The 19,027-nt window shown below is 41.9% G+C and overlaps 2 protein-coding genes across 5 annotated transcripts in view; both read left to right on the plus strand.

Annotated features, from left to right (window-relative positions):
• LOC148333263 (uncharacterized) overlaps nucleotides 1–3,375 on the plus strand; it is a 35,164-nt gene extending 31,789 nt beyond the window's left edge. For all 3 annotated transcript variants that reach the window (XM_088300896.1, XM_088300897.1, XM_088300895.1), the window contains exons 10-14: nucleotides 369–482; nucleotides 556–602; nucleotides 667–837; nucleotides 1,660–1,810; nucleotides 1,891–3,375. In XM_088300896.1, the coding sequence (XP_088157022.1) occupies nucleotides 369–482; nucleotides 556–602; nucleotides 667–837; nucleotides 1,660–1,810; nucleotides 1,891–2,360 (953 nt within the window). In that variant the 3' untranslated portion in view covers nucleotides 2,361–3,375. The remainder of the gene's footprint in view (nucleotides 1–368; nucleotides 483–555; nucleotides 603–666; nucleotides 838–1,659; nucleotides 1,811–1,890) is intronic.
• A 1,547-nt stretch (nucleotides 3,376–4,922) lies between these two features.
• Nucleotides 4,923–17,488, plus strand: clasrp (CLK4-associating serine/arginine rich protein). 2 transcript variants are annotated; one of them, XM_088301092.1, is made up of 21 exons: nucleotides 4,923–5,019; nucleotides 6,236–6,375; nucleotides 6,570–6,667; nucleotides 7,114–7,215; nucleotides 7,365–7,444; nucleotides 7,613–7,697; nucleotides 7,831–7,967; nucleotides 8,190–8,286; nucleotides 9,242–9,320; nucleotides 9,412–9,485; nucleotides 10,640–10,681; nucleotides 10,774–10,974; nucleotides 11,746–12,006; nucleotides 12,066–12,251; nucleotides 13,412–13,451; nucleotides 14,446–14,506; nucleotides 14,590–14,648; nucleotides 15,708–15,754; nucleotides 15,861–15,949; nucleotides 16,412–16,436; nucleotides 17,235–17,488. In XM_088301092.1, exons 2-21 carry the CDS (start codon nucleotides 6,277–6,279, stop codon nucleotides 17,299–17,301), a joined length of 1,929 nt encoding a protein of 642 aa, XP_088157218.1. In that variant the 5' UTR covers nucleotides 4,923–5,019; nucleotides 6,236–6,276; the 3' UTR covers nucleotides 17,302–17,488. The 2 variants fall into 2 exon arrangements, 1 of the variants encoding a protein (XP_088157218.1); XR_015844275.1 differs by lacking the exons at nucleotides 16,412–16,436; nucleotides 17,235–17,488 and having other exon boundaries at nucleotides 13,412–13,455; nucleotides 15,861–15,945.
• Nucleotides 17,489–19,027: the final 1,539 nt, after the last annotated feature.

Genomic DNA, 19,027 nt, shown 5'->3' on the forward strand with positions numbered 1-19,027 from the left:
GGAGTGTTGCATTCATTCACATAGACAGGCGAGCTCCTCCAGGCTTTCGTGTGTTGGATTCTTGTCAGAAAGGAGATACTGTGTACAGGCAGGCCGCACATTCACACATGATGTATACACTCACTAGCTGCCTGGGGATTGTAACATTAAAAAAAAATAAAAATCAATTTTTCACTGTGATGGACCATCCTACTCAAAAAAGTGATTCATAACTCTGACACTTGATAATCCCCCGTAGCTGCACACACTGTGTAATACACACACATACGCACTGCTTTCAAAGTCAAGTGATGAATGACCTGAGCTCATGCTGTAGGTGGACCAGTGAATTATGTCATGATTATGACAATTTGTCTTTTTTCCGTTAGATGCCGATGAGTGTGAAATGAAAATATGCGTCAATGCCCGCTCTTGCCGCAACCTGATTGGTGGATACCTGTGTGACTGTCTTCCTGGATGGGCGGGGTCAAACTGTGACATCAGTGAGTGTGACGAGCCTCCCTCTTTTCTTTCATGAGTTTTTAAAATGGCATTTTGCTGTTTTAATTTTATTAGGGAACAGCAGCTGCCAGAGCTTGTGTCTCAATGGTGGACATTGTGAGGTGAGTCCGTATAGTTCTTGCATATATGTCCATAAACTGAACACTAAATGGTCATTAAACTCAGATCTCAGGGTCCAGATGTCTGTGCCCGCCTGGCTTCGCTGGAAAATACTGCCAAATTCGCCTCGGCCCTTGTGATAGCGCCCCCTGTCTGCACGGAGGGCAGTGCACGGAAACGGAAGAACGCGCTGTCGCCTGCGACTGCCTTTTGGGATATTCTGGAATCTTCTGTGAGGTCGGTAGCGCATCGCAGTGTGCTAGATAGTGCATAAATCTGTGATACTCAAAGAAGTAAAGACATTTCCCCTGTGTGGCCTGCTCGCAAATGATCCACAAGCAGTTTGTCTGGGAGCACAGGTAGGATAATTAAAACGGTTTAAAATCCAACATACATCAATATAAAATAAATTACATACAATATACATTTGAAGTATTTTTGAAGCTAAAACATTATGGAACATTAGTAAAATTCAATTCTACCACTAATAATAATAATAATAATCCAAATAATGGGGTTGCAGCCACCAAGGAATATTGGCCCCACCTTCGAAATGTCTTTTTTAATCAAAAGAATATGCAAATTTATTCTTGTAATAATAAATATTTAATTTTGAAAATATATTACTGTAATACTGAATATAGTCAAATTATTTTTCTCTTTGAAAAATTTATTTTTTTTCTAAAATAGAGTTTTTGTTTATTGTTGTGAAACCTTTAATCTAAAAAATATTGTTTCCACCTCAAAAATGTACATTTGCATCCTTATACATATATACACAAATATTTTTCTCTCAACAAGATGTAACTTTTTACACTCAAAATATATGTATTCCATTTATTCTTAGTATGACTTTATTCTTGTGTAAGATTATGACATATCTAAAATATATACCGTTTTTTCTTTAAAGATATACAATTACAACTCTAAAACATGTTAATAACATACAACTTTATTCTCAAAACATTTCTTTTCAGTGTTGCGCTTTTACTATTATGCATGTTGCAATAATAATAAAAAATGTTTCCTGTCAATGTAAACATAATGTTGTTATTTCAGATTGTGCTGGATGTGTGCAACCCCAACCCGTGCTCGAAGGGGATGCCCTGTCACAACATCGATGGCAGGTACATGTGTGCCTGTCCTGAGGGTTACCATGGAAACGAGTGCCTCAGCCTAAAGAGCCCTTGTTTTGGCTCTCACTGCCCAGGTAGGATGGATGGATAGGTCGAGCTATAGACTGATGATGCAGTTTTTGTCTTGATTCAAACTTCACATATTTTCCCCAAGGTGCCATGTCGGACACAAAAGGGAGCATCAGCTTCTACATTGTCCTGTTGGGCGTCTTGGCGTTGGTGACGGTGTTGGGTTGCACTGCGTGTGCCTTGGTTCTGTTCCATCTGCAGCACAAGCGGAAAAAGCAGCAGGTCGTCCCACCGGAGGAGGGCACCATCAACAACCAGAGGGAGTACGTCAACCTCATCCGAAACCTGGACCACCTCGTCCCCCCGCCCATTCCGCCTCCTGCCGTCCCGCTGATTCAGCCACCGCCCGGCTCGGCCGCCACTGCCACCGCCACCGCCATTACCCCGCACTGCTACGAGGAAATCGAGCTGACTCTCCCTCCCTCTCCTGCCCCCTCGCACTCATCGTCACCTGCACTGAAGCAGACCCACGCCCCAAAACTGGATATTTCCAACCGGGAGCGGGAGAAGCTAAACCGCATTCACTGCACAGACAACCACGAGCTGCAAGTGTGACCCCTCAACTCCGAGGCTTATTTTATTCTGCGTACTTTGCACTCTTTCGCTCACAGGGTCCACGTTTGTTGTTTGGCCTATCGTGTCGTTGAGATTCTTCAGATGATGCCATGAGCTTGGATACTTAAAGCTGCATTTCCACCGAAAGTTCAAAGAACTTTTCGTACTTGGGAATTATATTCCCAGAACTAAGAAAGTCCTGGTTTGACGGAGAAGAAAAGATGATGTTGTTCTGTGTGTGGTGTGTTGTATTGGTTATCAAAAGTAAAGAATGAGAAAAGTGTGTCAGATTTAAAATGTATGAACACACCCCTGAACACCGAATGATCGCTCAGGATAATCTTGAGAGACATCCGAGAATCGGGCCTTTGCTGACTTTGATCGCAAGAGGAAAAAAAGCTCAAGTTCGTCCTGATGATTATTATGTGTTGTACCCTGATTTCGTAGTCTTGTTCAGCCCTGCGGACCCCACCTAAGCCTTTTTGAGCGTACCCTCCGGATTCAGACACACAACGGTCCTCAAATGTTTCCAGAGCAATGTCCCTTTGGTGGAAATGCGCCATAGTGACCTCTGAGTGCCTGAAAAAGTGTCCGTCACAATAATTCAGGCCGTCGATGACCGAATGAATGGATGATTATTTAAAGTCCAACTGGATGAATGTGAGATTATTTAAAGCAGCCGCCGCACACATTTCCTTCCATTTACAAGGAGGAAGCTTCATTTTCCAACACATTTTCGACACTCAGCCTGAGTTTGTGTGTGAAAGACTGTACAATGTACGAAACTTGCCAGGACACAATCCTTTTGAGTTGTGCTTAAAAGCTTCATGATTTTTTTTAAAACCATAAACTGTTGCCTGTGTTGTTTCCGTGATTATACTTTTTTTTTTTAATTACTCTTGTAATATAGTTTGTACATAACTATATTGTAAATATTGATGCCTCCTCTTTTTTTTTGTACCGTTGTTCCGTCTGAGAGTATCACTCTTGTTGTTTTACCGGTGTTCTATAATAAAAGTGCATTTAACAGTTATGCTTTGTTGGAGCGTAAAGTTGTATAATATTTTTAATTCTTTAAGTCATGCCACAATCGAAATGTGGGGGTTTTCCAACTGTGACTGATCACTGAGGAATGTAGCAAATATTCTCTTGATGCGAGGGTGGGCAAACTTTTTGATTGGCGGGCCACAATCGTTTCTAAAATTTGACAAGGGGGCTGGACTAGGAGCAGATGGATGGAGTGTTTTTAACAAGGTTTATTCATTTAATTTTTTTCAAGTTTGGCGGGCTGGATTAAAACATTTAACGGGCCACATGTGGCCCCCGGGCCGTAGTTTGCCCACACCTGTCTTGATGTGTTTCAGTCTAATTTTCGATATTGGGAAGTTCCTGAAAAAAATATGTCGGCTGACTCTGCTCCATATATGGCAGGTGGGTATTGGTAACGGGCGGTGGAATTCAATATCCTACCTTGGTAATACCAAGTGTATTGAACGACTGCCTGCACATGTGGAACTTTTAATGAGAGTAAGGAAGGAGACACCGGAAAATAAAGGCACGTATACTGTTTGTTAAAAGTTTATTTATTTATTTTTATAATATAAATTTTCACTTTCATAATTATTCAAGGTGTTTAACAGCGTTTGGGTGGAGCCAGAGCACCCTCTATTGACCAGCCAAGACTGGTTGTGGGTGGGTTTTTATTTTGTTTGTTTTTTCTGAAGTATTTATTTTCCTGAAAAAAAAACTATTCTTAGCACAAAATAGTGAATGAAAGTATGATTAATGAATGAGGTATATAATATTTCCATTGGATTTTTTTTTTTCCATTTTTGGAATGGGTTGGGTGCTGACAATTCAAAAATAAATAAAAAAAATTGCTGTTGACCAGTGTATTTAAACACACCCGAGGCCAAATTAACCAGAAAAAAATTTAACTAGAAGGGTGACATTTAAATGTATTGCTTTGGAGTTCATTAGACCGTTCAAATGGGGTTCGTTGAAAGCCTGAATTTAGTGACAGTGTGAAAAGGAAAGGCGTGTTGTGACAGCGGGGATGTAAAAAAGACAGTTAGTGGATAAGTGGATGTGACAAACATGACCTTTGGCCTGTGCAAATAGCAGCCGGACGGTAAGGCTTCCTGCAACCGTCCTGCTCAGGAGGAAATGGAGGAAACAGAACACACGCTCTACACCTGCTGTGTGCCCCAGGATGTCACACATGACATCATGTATGCTCAAAGCTTCAAAGTGTCACGTGCTCTTTTAACAGAAAATAACGGAATACTTTTCAATGACCGGAAATTTTGCTTAAATGTCATTTGATTAAATTTCATTTTATTTAATCTGTAACTGACTACTAGGTTTTGCTTTAACGTTGTGGAGTTGAGGGGCTTGGCAGTCTCAAATTATGTTTAAATTATTCTAAACCTTTTGAAGTTTTAATCACATTTTTATCTTTTTTCGTTTTGTTTATTAACATGAACCAAACTGAAATCCTTAATGATGTAATAACGCTCCAGTCCAGTAGGGGGTCCGTTGCCTTCCACCGCCGTTTAACTCCACGAAGTAGAAAGTCAGCGCGGAAGAAGGCGTGTACGGTGTCCTCTCTGGCTCAGCGAATTATAACCCAATTTTCTCAGTGTTGCCCATAAAACTGGTAAGTCGTGTCCATGTTAAATGACATTAAATGTGTTTTTTGTAGCATTCCTTAGGCAGGCAGCTGTTTCCTCCATTGCTGTGGTGCACTTAGCTTCTGATAGCCAAGCTAAGCTAAACTAGCTTCTCGGTGAAGAGGCCCCCAGCGACTACACTCGCTGGCCGTCAAATCGTTGCGACTCCTGACAAACGCCTGCGTGCTTCATATTTTCCTTTTCTGTTTTTGTGAAAATGTGATTCAAGAAGATGCGAGACTTGGAACGAAGTGGCCGTGTAAATTGTTATTAGGTTAGCTAAATGTGTCAATTTCCACTTAAGTGTTTATGCTTCTACAATTATCGTACGATTGTGATGCTAAACAGTGGCCGTTTGCAATTTTCCACACACTCAGAATCTATATATCGCAGATGTTACGATATAACATTCATTTGAAAATTTTGAGAGATTTTTTTTTTTATTCCTCTAGCATTTTCTGTTCAAATATCACATCATGTCAGCTACGTTTGCTGCCCTTAAGTAACGCCAATTACTTATTTATATTTTTTTCTGCCCAAAATGCGAATGACACCATGTATTTGAATGTGTTTTTTGCATCACATTTTACATGTTCAGCACTCTATCATGATGACTGGTTCAAGAATAACGCCACACACACGTTGAGTCAAAAGTTTCTGTCATGTCAAAATGCAATGCAACGTAGAAATGGGACAGTTTGGAGGACATGTCTTTGACAATGTTCAGCATGATTGACTCCTCGACTGCTTTCCACTGTGGTCTTCTCTTGATGTACAGAGGAAGAAAAAATAGGGAAATTATTTGCCCCATGTTGTCTGTTTCTTAGCGAATTAAATTTGTTCGTCGCTTTTAAGAAAAATAGTTGCTTGATAAGTCGGAAAAGCCACAAAGTTGGCCACACTGACAGGGCTCTTGTAAACCAGCTCGTCTCTGTTCTCCGCAATGTTGTAACCAATTGCGTCTGACTTTGAACGACGGAAGCAGTCCCAAAAAAATTCACCTGGAGCAATGAACGTTTCAGTTACATTTTTCAGGCTGTAACAAATAATCGATTAACTCTGATGACAGAAAAGTCTAAGCAAAATATCTGCCTCGAACCTTTGCAGTGTCCCATTTTTCCGTTTGAGCTCTCTAATGTTACCTAAAAATTAAAAAATAATCTGGTAACCAGACCCTCTTCTCTGTCGTTTTCCCCTCTGCAGCAACCGTGCCACGCCGCGCCCCCACCCCCAGCGGCGCCGTCATGTGGCAGGAGGCCCGCAAGCACGAGCGCAAGCTCCGTGGCATGATGGTCGACTATAAGCGACGTGGCGAGCGCCGCCGAGAGTACTATGAGAAGATCGTAAGTTGGGTTGAAAAACTCTGGAAATGTTCAAAATTGGAAACACAATCAATAGTGATCAAGGGGAAGAATAAAAAATGTGAATAAAGCCGAAAGTTGAAACATTAGGCAATAACGGCGCAGCCTTGGGAACAAAGTTCTGTTATCAAAGTGTGGCATTCTTTTCACGTCTGCTCATTTTTGTCTCCTTTTAGAAAAAGGATCCGGCACAGTTCCTTCAGGTTCATGGGCGAGCCTACAAGATCCATCTGGATCCTGCTGTGGCTCTGGCTGCAGAATCTCCCATCAACATGTAAGGGGACCAAAACACAGACTGGTGATCTTGAAAAGTGACACATCAGATAAGCTATTAAACAAAACTGAAATGATTCTCACAGTTGCTTAGTTGTGTGATGTCTACTTGGTAAGTGTGGTTTAGTAGTTGGCAGGTTAAAGTCCCACAAGTTACTGTTAGATCATTTACTTTCACGCCCAGTTAGCAGGGTTAAAATATTTTTGATTATTCAAGATAGTTGGATTTTCTTTCATTATTTTTTAACTTCTGTTAGTTGTAATTAGTTTTTAAAGCAGGTTTATTATTTTTTAATTTAGTAGAGATTGCTTTGTTTGAGTTATTGGCTTTAGTGTGAGTTTTAGTTTATTCATTTTTAACATATAGAATATTGATTGAGTGCAATGTTTAAAAAAGTTTTATGTAATAAAGTGAAGTAAATTCAAATGATTTCTTTTGTTTTAAAGGATGCCCTGGCAAGGTGACGCCAGTAACATGATTGACCGCTTCGACGTGCGTGCTCATCTAGACTACGTCCCCACCTACACACCTCCGCTCATCACTACACCGTGAGTTTAGCTCACTCTACATTTTCAATTTCATTTCTGCTACACATTTTTTTCATGTAGTTTTGTTTCTTTGAAGTGCATGAATCCTGCACAACTATTTCAATTCTGCTGTTCTTTCCTGCACGTTTTTATCACCTCTGTGTTTTCAGAACCCCAGAGCAGGAGATGGAGGAGAGGAAGTGTAATTATGAGCGCTACAGAGGCTTGGTGCAGAACGACTTTGCCAACAGTCAGTAATGTATTCTCTGACATCCAAAACGGTAGCAAACGATAATTGTCTCATTGAATCACGATGGTGATGAACCGATTTAAATCATTCAGTGACTGCCCTTTTGAGCCTGTATTTTTTTTTTTTTGCTGCAATGTTGTGCTCAAACTCTCTGGTGTCCTCCCGCAGTCTCCGAGGAGCAGTGTTTGTACCAGATCTATGTCGATGAGCTCTATGGTGGCCTACAGAAGCCAAACGAGGAAGAGAAGAAAAAGTACGTCAATTAGATACCCTTTTCTCAATTTCGTGTGCGTACGTTGCATGTGAGAGTGAGAGATTGTGGAAGTACGTACGTGGTTATAAGTAAACCTCTCGTTTCTCACCAACTGTAAATTGTCTGATGGCAGGTTGGCGGAGAAAAAGGTTGCCATTGGTTACACGTACGAGGACAGCACTGTCACAGAACCTGACCCCGCCTCGGACAAAGATGAAGACAATTCGGAGAACAGCGAATCTGAAGAAGATGAAGTCATCCCAGATATCGGTGAGCTGGAGTATAAACGTTTTTAACCGTCTTTCTAAAGGCTGAACTATTTCTTTTAGCTGATCAAAACTTTGGGTCCTGATTGTTTTGCCTAAGCTAAGTTAAATCTACATGTTGAGGATCTTTTAGTAGAATACACTGCGGGCGTCATCCAGTTTCTAATAAATTGGGAAAAAAGCAAGCTAAGGTGTCACTTAAGTGTGCGTGTTTATGCATTGGCAGATGTGGAAGTCGACATTGACGAGCTGAACCATGAGCAGGAGACGGAGCTCAACAAAACAGCCACTCCATATGGAATGGCTGAAGGAGACTTTGTCAGGTACAGTTTTGAATCAATCAATAAATTTAAATCAATATTTTGGAATGAGACAAAAACTAAAACCTTCGGGAATAAATATTGTAGGATAGATGTTGTAATAATTTTAAAGGGCGTCTATGTTCGTATTTTTGGGGCTAATTCGTAATTGCTTTATCTGACAATAACGAAAAAAAGCCATCCATCCGTTTGCAAAAGCACGTCCTCATTCAGAACACAGTTAAGCTGGAGCCGCTGAGCTCACAGAGAGAGAGGCACGTTACACCCTGGACTGGTCACCAAGCAACAACAGAACCCCACTCATACATTTTTCTCTTAGCTGATTTTTGGAACCGGTTTCTCTTGGCTGTGAGTCATTCGTGTGAAACACAAGGCTACTTTGCCGCCCTCAATAAACAGTGAAAGAACTGCTGCTGGTGCAACGCTGCTCTGTATTTCCCATTAATGGCACCAGATGGCGCTGTTTTCCACTATTTTCCTGTTTGCTGTTTATGTAAGTTATCAGTTATGTAGGACATCTATAAGGGATTTGGGACAATACAGCACATTCCTAATGTCAATATTCTTGACATTTAAATGTGTGTAAATAAATTGCTACTGACAATAAAGTGTAAGATTTTTTACGACATTTGTACCTATTCATTGTATTTCCCATTAAGTCAGTCAGAATTAACTTAATTTTTTTTTTTTTATATTAAAGACATCAGAAAATAACCGCAGAGAATTTATTTATTAATTATTTTTTTCAGGCAGCACTGAATCATTTTCAGATGTATCATTTTCACACTCCGTCATGTTAATGGTAACGAGGGACTTTTATGGTCATGACGTCGCTTGAGGCATTCTGTGGGGTTTGTCATTGGGTGTTTATTTTCGAGCAGCAGTAAAAAAAAAAAAAAAAAAGTCATTGAGAAGGTGTTTAGCGTGACTTAAATGTGCGTCGTATTGCTCCCATCAGGATGTTGAGGAAGGACAAAGAGGAGGTGGAGGCCATCAAGCATGCCAAGGCGCTGGAGGCGGAGAAAGCCATGTACTCAGTAAGGATCAGTCTCTTTTAGGAAGATGTCAACGTGTGTCTCTGTGTGTGTGTGTGTTTTGTATCTTATGTGACTTGTTTGCTGATTTAAGGGCCGTCGTTCTCGCCGACAGAGGAGAGAGTTCAGAGAGAAAAGATTAAAAGGACGACAAATCAGCCCGCCCAGGTAAATCGATGTCCACAAAAGCTATACAATCCCGAACTAGTGCACTGTGGCTCATTTAGTCTCGTTTCTAATTTTTTATATTCTATTCCATGTATATGCCCCCCCCCCTCATATTTTAAAATTTTTATTTGAGCATGTCATTAGCAAAAAACTGCATTTTAAGTCTTCTTTATGTCCTCAAGAGCTCACAACAAAAATCTTTGAAATACTGTAATACCCCGGTTATCGCTGTTAATGGGGACCGAGACCACCCGTGAAAACTGAAAATCCACGAAGTAGCGGCGCACCTTCAAAAATGCTTAAAAAAAACTATAGAGGTATACTACAGTATACCCCCTGTATACAGTACACCATATAGAATACGGGTAGAGAGAGAGAGAGAGTGAAATTCATGTTATAACAAAAAAAAAAAATTATTATTAAAACTTATTTTTTTATTCCCCAAGCCATTATTTTTGTATTTATTCAATTACTTCTTTTTGTATTTATTTAATTACTTCGACTTTTACCTGCTGGTACGCCGCCCGGTGTGCCCTGTGAAATGAAAGGTGGCATTTTTCATTTATTTATTTATTCATTTATTCATTCATAACTGACAGCCTCGCGCTCCGCTCATGCCCGGGCGGAAGTTGTTCCTCTTCGGCTTAACTGCCACGCACGCCGGCCGGCCTCCTCCGGAGCTCTCGTACGGTCCCGAACGGAGCGAAATGTCGCCCCGCTCGTGCCCGGGCGGAAGGTGCTCCTCTTCGGCTTAACTGCCACGCACGCCGGCCGGAGCTCTGGTACGGTCCGAACCGCGCGAAACGTCGCCCCCGATCGTGCCCGGGGGAACGTGCTCTTCTTCGTCCACTCTCCTCTTCGCCCACGCTCTTCTTCGGCGCACGCCGGCCGTCTAACCGCTCCGGCGCCCCGTCGTGCCGCTCGGCGAAACTACAATGCCCCCGCGGAGCGGAGCGAATGGAGAGCCCCGATCGTGCCCGGGCAAAAAAGTTTTTAATTTTTGAATATTTTTTAGACCCGCGAAGCACTGAACCCGCGAAAGGTGAACCGCGAAGTATATATATTACAGTATATTTAAATGTGTTATGTAAGAACACAGTACATGCCACTATTTTGCCAGCATGTTTTTGTTTTGTTTTTTCTTCCTCCTTCAGCTACGCCAGGAGAGATAGTCCAACGTACGATCCTTACAAACGGTGAGCTTGCCCTTCTATTCTTTTCTCCTTTTTTTTCCTCAACATTGTTGTGGGCCACGTTTATTTTAGCAATGTTCATTTTCTTTTCTCAGGCCAGAGTCGGAATCCAGCTCTGAGTCCCGGTCACGCTCACGGACCCCCGGCCCGGAGAAGATCACCTTCATCACCAGCTTCGGAGGCAGCGACGATGAAGCGGCGGCGGCGGCGGCCACTGCCGCCGCCCAGGCCGCCGCCTCCCAAGCCAGCCACGGCTCCTATGCGCAGCATCCCGCAGGTCATAGCAGGGGCTCCCGGTCGGTAATTTTCCCTCCTCCTGGCTTTTCATTGGTTAGTTTGTTGACATGATCGCTGGCAAAAGGGTGATTCCTCTCATTTTTTTTTTTTTTTTAACGTATTGGAGGTGAGGTTTATGAGTCTTCGAAGACATTCCAATGCATGATGTGCCAAGAGATTTAGGCCATGTTTACACTTACACAGATATTTTTCAAAAGGTATATTTTCCTCTGAAAACACATTTGTTGGCTTTCATGTGAATTTTGTTAGCTCATTTGGTCTTCTGTGTCCTTAGGCTTCTGTTCATAATGATGTACACTGTAGAAAATCAGCGCTTGACTATTCAGAGCAACATGAATGAATATGTAATGATAATATAATTTGTATATCGTTTGGTAACATCTGTCAGTGCACAAAATGAAATCAGCCTATTTATTATGTATTATGCTTATATATAAGTTCGAGTGTATATATATGTTCCATCCAACGCTCCATTTTCCCCATCTGCACTCAAATGTTGAAGATGGAGTCGTCACCTTGGTAAAAACCTACGTTCGCATATGGCCAATAGAGCGAAACTCATAGGAAAAAAAATATTGTTTAACGACGTGTCTGTGTGAACATGGCCTAAGTGATTTCACATAGATGTCAAACACTGCATGTCAGATTGCAAGCCATGAATCGCTGCTCAATCAGGGTAATGGCGTCGTCAATTGTGTACTTCAGTGGGATACAGTTAGGCGAGATGTTGGACCGTTCTCCTTACAGAAACTTTATCTGTTTTTGTTCAGGAGACGAAGATCCTCGTCCAGTCGCTCCCCTTCATACTCCTCCTCCAGCTCTTCATCACGATCCTCCTCTTCGTCATCCCGCTCACGCCGACGAGGGCGGCGAGGCAGGGACGGCCGGCGTTCTCGCACCCACTCCCGCGTGAGACGACACTCCCGGTCGTACTCGCGTGATCGAGGAGGGTCCCGAAGGAGACGCGAGGGGACGCGGTCTCGATCGCGAGCTAGGGAGAAGAGACGATACTCTTCAAGGAGACGGACAAGGTGAAGACGCGTCATTTTGGCCTCGTGAGCCTGTGACCTCACCTCTGCTTGGTTTTCAGATCCCGCTCCAGCTCTCGTCAGGGGGGTGCCTCTCGACGGAGCGTCCGCAGCGGCGGCGGTCACCGGCGGGGCGATAGCAGCAGTGGCAGTCCCTCGCCATCCCCCAGCCGCCTCAACCACAGCCCCTCCCCTGACAACAGAGGACCCCCTAGCTCTGCTAACACAGTTACCGACAAACTGAGAAAGTAAGACCATGGAGACGTCCCGTGAGCGTAGATAGTCAACCTGAATTTGTCTATCTCTAACCTGTGCTAATGTCCGAGTAAAGCCATATTTAGGCCGTAAATATAAAACATCCATCCATTATCTAAGCCGCTTATCCTCACGAGCGTCTCGGGGGTGCTGGATTCTATCCCAGCTCATCAAGCAAATGAAAAATAGTGACTCCGGTGGTAACTGACCGTACCGTCTTGTCATGTGACAACGTATTCTTATGTTGCTTTGAAACCATGAAAATGTTACGTCACACCTCTAGGCATGCAACAATTAATTGAATAATTTAATTTAATAAAAAACAAAAATGTAATTTCAATTTGATTCATTGATGAGATAGTCGGTAGAATGCTTGATTCAGAAAATGTTTGATAGCTGGAGAGCCAGTCGCAACCGTCATTAACTGAGCTCAGGCTCACAAAATGCGGGCACTAAATAATACAAAACAACAACTAGCATCTATATCGTCGCGGATTAATCAATGAAAATATTTCATCTCTCTAATTAGTTTATAGTGTTGTCACGTGGAGTCTCAAAGTCCCTTAAGATCACAAAGTGGCCATCACAAATGCTTAATAACTGCCGGACATGTTTTTTTTTCTTTCATTAGTAGTGACATTTGGAAAAAATGCCAAAGGCATACAAGCAATATTTATTTGTGAAATTTAAATCTGTTCCAGCCATTATAAAACATTTCATGTGGAAGTCAAGTAAAATTTTTCTTTACAATATGATTTTCTTTGTTCTAAAGAGGATTTTTGACTTTTGATACAGGTGGTGTTTTAAGTAACATTTTAACATTTCTTAAATTTCATATAATGATAAAAAAAATGAGATTTCTAAGATTAAATAAAACTATAATCCTATATTTTTAAAACTAAAGAATGAAACCTCAAAGCACTTAAAAAAAAATACGATTGATTTTAATCATAATTGACTGTTAATATCAAGATGTTGTAAAGCTCAAAGTTCAATAAATGTGCATCACTGCCTTCTTACTTGTAATCCGCGTTTAAAAAGTATCAAAGTCCAAATTGTAAACTCTCGATTTGAGAGTGTCCGCTGTGTGTCGGAGGTGGGCGTCCACTGTTTGCTGTCCTAACGTCTCCACGCTTCCTTGTCGTCCCTGCAGGCCTGAAACAGCGGGTGGTAAAAAGACGGGAGCTGCCAAAGTCAGTAAGAATTTGATGTGGCCGAGGTTTCTTGCTAAAGCCTACTACGCCTCCCTCATCCTTGACAGGCTGACGTGGCCGCCGTCCACCACGCTCCGACGTAGAAGCCCCCCCCCCCCCCCTTGTTGCCCCTGAAAATAATCTTTCTTGTGTTTTAACCCCACACACGTAGCCCTTAGTCAAAGCCTCCATTTTACAAAAGTCACTGAACCGTGCTCCAGTGGACTGGACTTTATTGTCTTAGTCTGCATGTTGTTGTTAATATTTACTTTTTCGATTTGGTTTCTTCCGGCTAATGAGTGTGTCTAACCCGAGTGATTATGACGATGCTGGGTGTGGACAAACGTCTGAGCTTGTTTAGACAAATGAACGTATTTCAATGTCCTACAGTTCTAAACCATGAGATCACGGAGTATGATAGTGGTTTACTGTCAATCTTTGTGGATTTTTTTTTTTTTGTGTGTGTGCTGTCCTGCTCCCCCCCCCCCCCTCCTGCCGCTGCTTGTTCATCTTTTCCTGGCAAAGAGTCCTCATAGTTTTGCATACACGCCAGGTCTCTCAGTCAAGAGTTGCGCTCGCCCTCCCGCGTTTGACTCGCCTGCGGTGTTGTGACCTGCCGTTTTTCTTGCCTGGCCAGGTTTGAACGGCCCACTGCTGGGTGTGTCGGCGGCAAAGCGCCACTGGCTCTTTTGTGAACTCGCTGGACCTGAAATTGCTCTTGTTTCACGTAGCGTCCCTCGCTGCTCTCTCGGCTGTCCTCACGCATTATTCTCCTCCCCTCAGCCCTCTGCGCTCTTTCTTTATTTTTTTATTTTTTTTTGTCTATACCTAATTTACTGGACACTTGTGCGAAAGGCACGTGTGACGAAAGTTTCCAAAGATCAAAAAGTACTTTGTTCACCTGTTGCCCACTTTGACTGATCCAAAGTTAACACTCCAAATTGTATTGGAACACGCTGTTGTCAAGTTGCTAATACAATGGTGTCGCCCGCAGTCCAAGCTGACGCCACAGGAGAAGCTCAAGCTCCGTATGCAGAAGGCCCTCAACAGGCAGTGTGAGTGCATGTAACAACGACGACAACAAGTAGGACCTGTCATTTCCTCTGCGATATTTGCTCATTGTGTCCCCTTCATACAGCCAAGGCGGATAAGAAAGCGGCCCAGGTGAAAATCCAGCAGCAGGAACACAAACGGCAGGTGAGCGTTCTTGTGCTCCTTCCTCTCTCCGCGTGTGTGTTTGTTTGTTCGTGCATTTATTCATGTTTTATGGTATTGTGTGTTTGTTTGATCATGCGTTCACGCATTAGTTTGTTCTTGTGCTCATTCTTGACACGAGTGCTTATTTCTGTGTGTTCCTTCTGTGTTCGGCTTTACAAGATTTTATTTTCATGATTTTAAAAATGCTTAGTTGTGTTTTAGTTTTATGAGTGTGACTGGGTTTTTTTTCATGCAATGTATTTGTCAGAGATTTAAAAAGGTCACAATGAGTATTGTGTAATGAACGCTACAAAATATCCTATTTTAAAATGGGTATTAATTTACCAACAACAGATGAATCTCCACCCACAATTTAAATAGAACAGTCCACTAAAAACTGAAGCGCTTTAAGTGCAGTGTGTAATGCGGCTTCAACGTTTCGATGCCAATTAGTCCATGTTGAAAATCACGATCCCTTGAAAACCTGTGAATTTTACAATGTAAAGTCAGCCATGAGACACTGAAGTGTCTCAAACACAGATTTGAGATTTTTAATTGTGACCAGGTCCAGTACTGTGACGGTGGTGTGCATTTCCTTCCCCATCCTTTGTGGCCAGGATTTAGCTTTACTCTCAGGCGGTATCAAGGGAAAAATGTAAAGTACACACGAGACAAGATAAGCACTTGGAGAATAATGAGAGTTCAAATTTACGACAAAATGATCACTCACCTCCACTACAAGTCACAAATTTTTATTAACGCCGATACCAATACTTTGAGTTACCTTGTGGATGAACCTCGATTTAAAAAAAAATCAACCCAAAGTATGAAGTAATTGGAAAAAAAGAAGATATTGCTACGATTTTCGTGTTATTTGGCTGAACTGTTGTTCTAGTTGTTCTGTTTTCATTATTTTGTTCGTTTTTCAAAACTTTGACAACCTTGATTTGTGTTCCTTTGATCTTTTCCTGCTGTGTTTGTGTGTGTTTTCATTTTCATGTGACATCAAAGACTGCCCTATCCTCCATTTCCTCTTATTGCAATGCGATTGTTCTACAGGAGCGAGAGGGAGAACTACGGGCCATGGCACGCAAGATACGCATGAAGTAAGGCAGTGTGTGTGTGCACGTGTGCACGCGTGTGTGTGCGCAGGTGGACCGCTTGGTATTTGAGTGTGTCGCAATGGTCTGACCTCAAGGCGTCTGTGTTTAGGGAGCGTGAGCGGCGCGAGAAAGAACGGGATGAATGGGAGCGACAGTACGGCCGACAGAGCAGCAACTCGCCCTCTCCCCCCAAACATGGTAAGACTATGAGGGTCAGCAGCCTCGCAAGAGCAAACATGGCACGATCCTCACACTCGGACAATAGATCCGCTTTCATAAGTGGACCTCAATACAGAGTCGATGATTGGATTTGCTCTGCATGGTTCACGTGGCGCAATTCACTTGGGGGGAGTCCAAGAAAGATATTTGGTCAGTCAAAAACTGAATACCGTAAATAATCAAATTATGTAAAATTAATGAAATAGAAGCCAGAGAGTCTTCTTCTCAATCGCTTTGAGTGCCGTCGTGGTTTTGTAAATAGACGGGCCCAAACGTGAGTCGAGCCTAGCCCATAATGCACCACAGCGATGAAAAAGCGATGTAAGTAGCACTTGGAGACCTGGGTGTGCTATGTTCTCCTGACAGCTTTACGGCCCATAAGAGGGTCCTGTGGCGTTTGCTTGTGTTCTGATGGCGCCTCTGTGTGCTCTTGTCCCTCAGGCCGAGATTCCAGCTCATCCAGAAGGTATGTGAGAACTCCTCTTCCTTTTCACGTCCGGTCCCGGACACTGTTTGCTCTATTAAAATTCTCTTGGACTTCAATAAGCATTTTTTATGTCTAGAAGCAAAGCTCAATTGTAAAAAAAAAAAAATAAAATAAAAAAGCTCTGCTGCTGTAAATATAACTTACTGATAAATTATAAATATTCTTGAGAGACTCATGAATCCTAATGTAAAACGCACCCTGATAACAGTGCTTTCGTTGAAAACAAAATAAATAACCGCAGTTGTCATTAACAGTGGCAACGTAAGATGGCTGCCATCTGGCTTTAGCAGCGGCGGGCCTATTGATAATCCGTTCGTCCGTGGCTGCCTGCCGTAAACGTGACTGAAGTTATGATTTTTCTCTCTCTTCTTTGAATGTTCTCCGCTTTAATGCGGTTCCAGCCAGACGCCTCTGAAAAGCGATCACACAAGCACTTATTTGCGGTGTTTAACGCTCCAGCCCTGTCATTCGTAAGTTAGCTTAGCATTTCGCATGTTGCTCCGTCTCTTCATGAAAAAAAAAATGCAAAAATAAATTCTCAAAATACAAGCAATTGCAAAGAATTGAGTCGTTATGCTTTTTAGACGTGATTTTAATTAATTTTGTGCCATCAAGTGAAGAATAAAATAGAGGTCACCAATAGAACAACAGATATTGTTTAGTCACAATCATCAGTGTGGAATCCGCCATGACAATCAAGCAATGATTAACTTTTATGTCCATATTGCTGATTTTTTTACTCGAGTTTTTTTTCCTTTTTCTTTCTTGTATTCCTAGGAAGCATCGGTCACGATCCCACTCTCGCTCCCGCTCTCGCTCCAGAAGTCCATACAGCAGATACTGAGTTAAAAAATATCAGAGGATCTCCTTGAACAGTAAAGCAGAACATAAGCCAGGGTGACTGTTGTTGACACACAAACACCTCAAACATGTTTGTATTTAATAGGTTTTCTCTCAAGCCAAGGCACACGTGTGTTTGAAAAGATGCTGTAGGTTATGAAACCGGTTTCCATTTCCTTTTTTTTTTTTTCCCCTAAAACCCCCTGCATACTCTTTGCCACTTGCATTTCAGTGCGACTCACACATACACCGGGCACCTTTGACGTCTTTCTTTCTGGATATTTTACACGCAATTTCTGCGGTAAAGCATGGTGAATTCATTAAATGCCTCTCTTGCTCTTTTTTTTTTAATTTTTTTTTTTTTTTTTATGAATGTGATACTCCCTGCTCTGGCATATCCCAATAAAAGAGATCATGAAGCAACATTTGGTGTTTGTTGTCTCTCAATGCTGCATTGACTTGTCTCATACAATTGGGGGATTACTGTGGAAAAAATTTTGGGATTTTTCCCCACAGAAACTAATAAAAATTATTTGTCCCAGTGTCAAACTGTAATATAAAAACTGAACTGTACAGGTAAGCAACATTCTGTATAATCTCTATTTTTGTGTTATGTGTAGCTAAAATTAACCCCCCCCCAAAAAAAAAATTCTCAGTTGTTTGGCATGAGTTGCCAAATTGAGTTTCCAGTGACCAGTGTGAGAGAGCTGCAACACCTAATTTAACACGCTTGCTCCCCTTTCACATCTCCGACCATGTTACTGATTTTCATGACACCGGGGAGGGAAAAAGTGTTAATTTGGTCTATTTCACTTGGGGTGTAATACAAGCTGTATACTTTACATTACATTAGTGGTAATTTTTTTCAGTGTTTAATGAATGCATAAACTGTAATAAAAAAATACTGACTCAAATATGAGAGCTGTGCTCACTTCAATGAGATAACTAAAATCAGCGTCTCCACTTTGTGGTGACAATGTGTGCGTACTGCTTTGAAAGATTCTAGATTCTGCTCACTTCCTGTGTAATTTCAACAACCTTAGTAGTGGCTGCTAAAGGCTTTTGGTAGAAGTTATTGCCAAATAAAAAGCACAACTTGCAGAGTTTGTCCTTCGAAAGGTATGTCAAGATCACGGTTCCAACTCTCAAGGTTCAACTGTGGCCGCTGCAATCTTAGAATTCTTTTTATTCTCCTCCTTAAAAATAATCTGTTGCCCTGCTGTTTTACTGTTAGTCAGGAACAGTAATCTGAAGGCAATGCAGTATTTTTTTTATGCATCAAAATATGAACTCCATTTTTATTTTATTTTTTTAGTGCTATGAAGAAAAGCAGAAGTGAATACTTGTGGAAACAGCTGTGGAACTCAAAGAATTTCTCTGAAATATAAAACTAAACAGACTCAATGGGGTACTTAAACTTTTGTTTAAATCTCATCTAAAATTATAAAATACAGGGGGTTCTTCTATTTACGATATGGTGGTTTGCAGAGGTGGGCACTTGACCCTTTTTTGACGGTCAGTCCCACGCCCTCCGGCCGCTATCTCGGTACGGTTCTGGCCTTGACCCTCTGGCTTTACCCATAAAAATTGTTGGCCCCCACACCTGTTCCACAAAAAAAAAAAAAGAAAGCGTCCATACATGACGCTGCTGCGGGAGCGACGCTAACGGCAGAGGTTTATTTAACCATCATTTGCTGGTTAATTTGCAATTATTATGGTTTATTTGTCTC

This window comes from Idiotropiscis lumnitzeri, chromosome 7, assembly GCF_059441095.1.
Source record: "Idiotropiscis lumnitzeri isolate Australia: NSW breed Sydney's pygmy pipehorse chromosome 7, RoL_Ilum_1.0, whole genome shotgun sequence".
Classification (NCBI taxonomy): Eukaryota; Metazoa; Chordata; class Actinopteri; order Syngnathiformes; family Syngnathidae; genus Idiotropiscis; species Idiotropiscis lumnitzeri.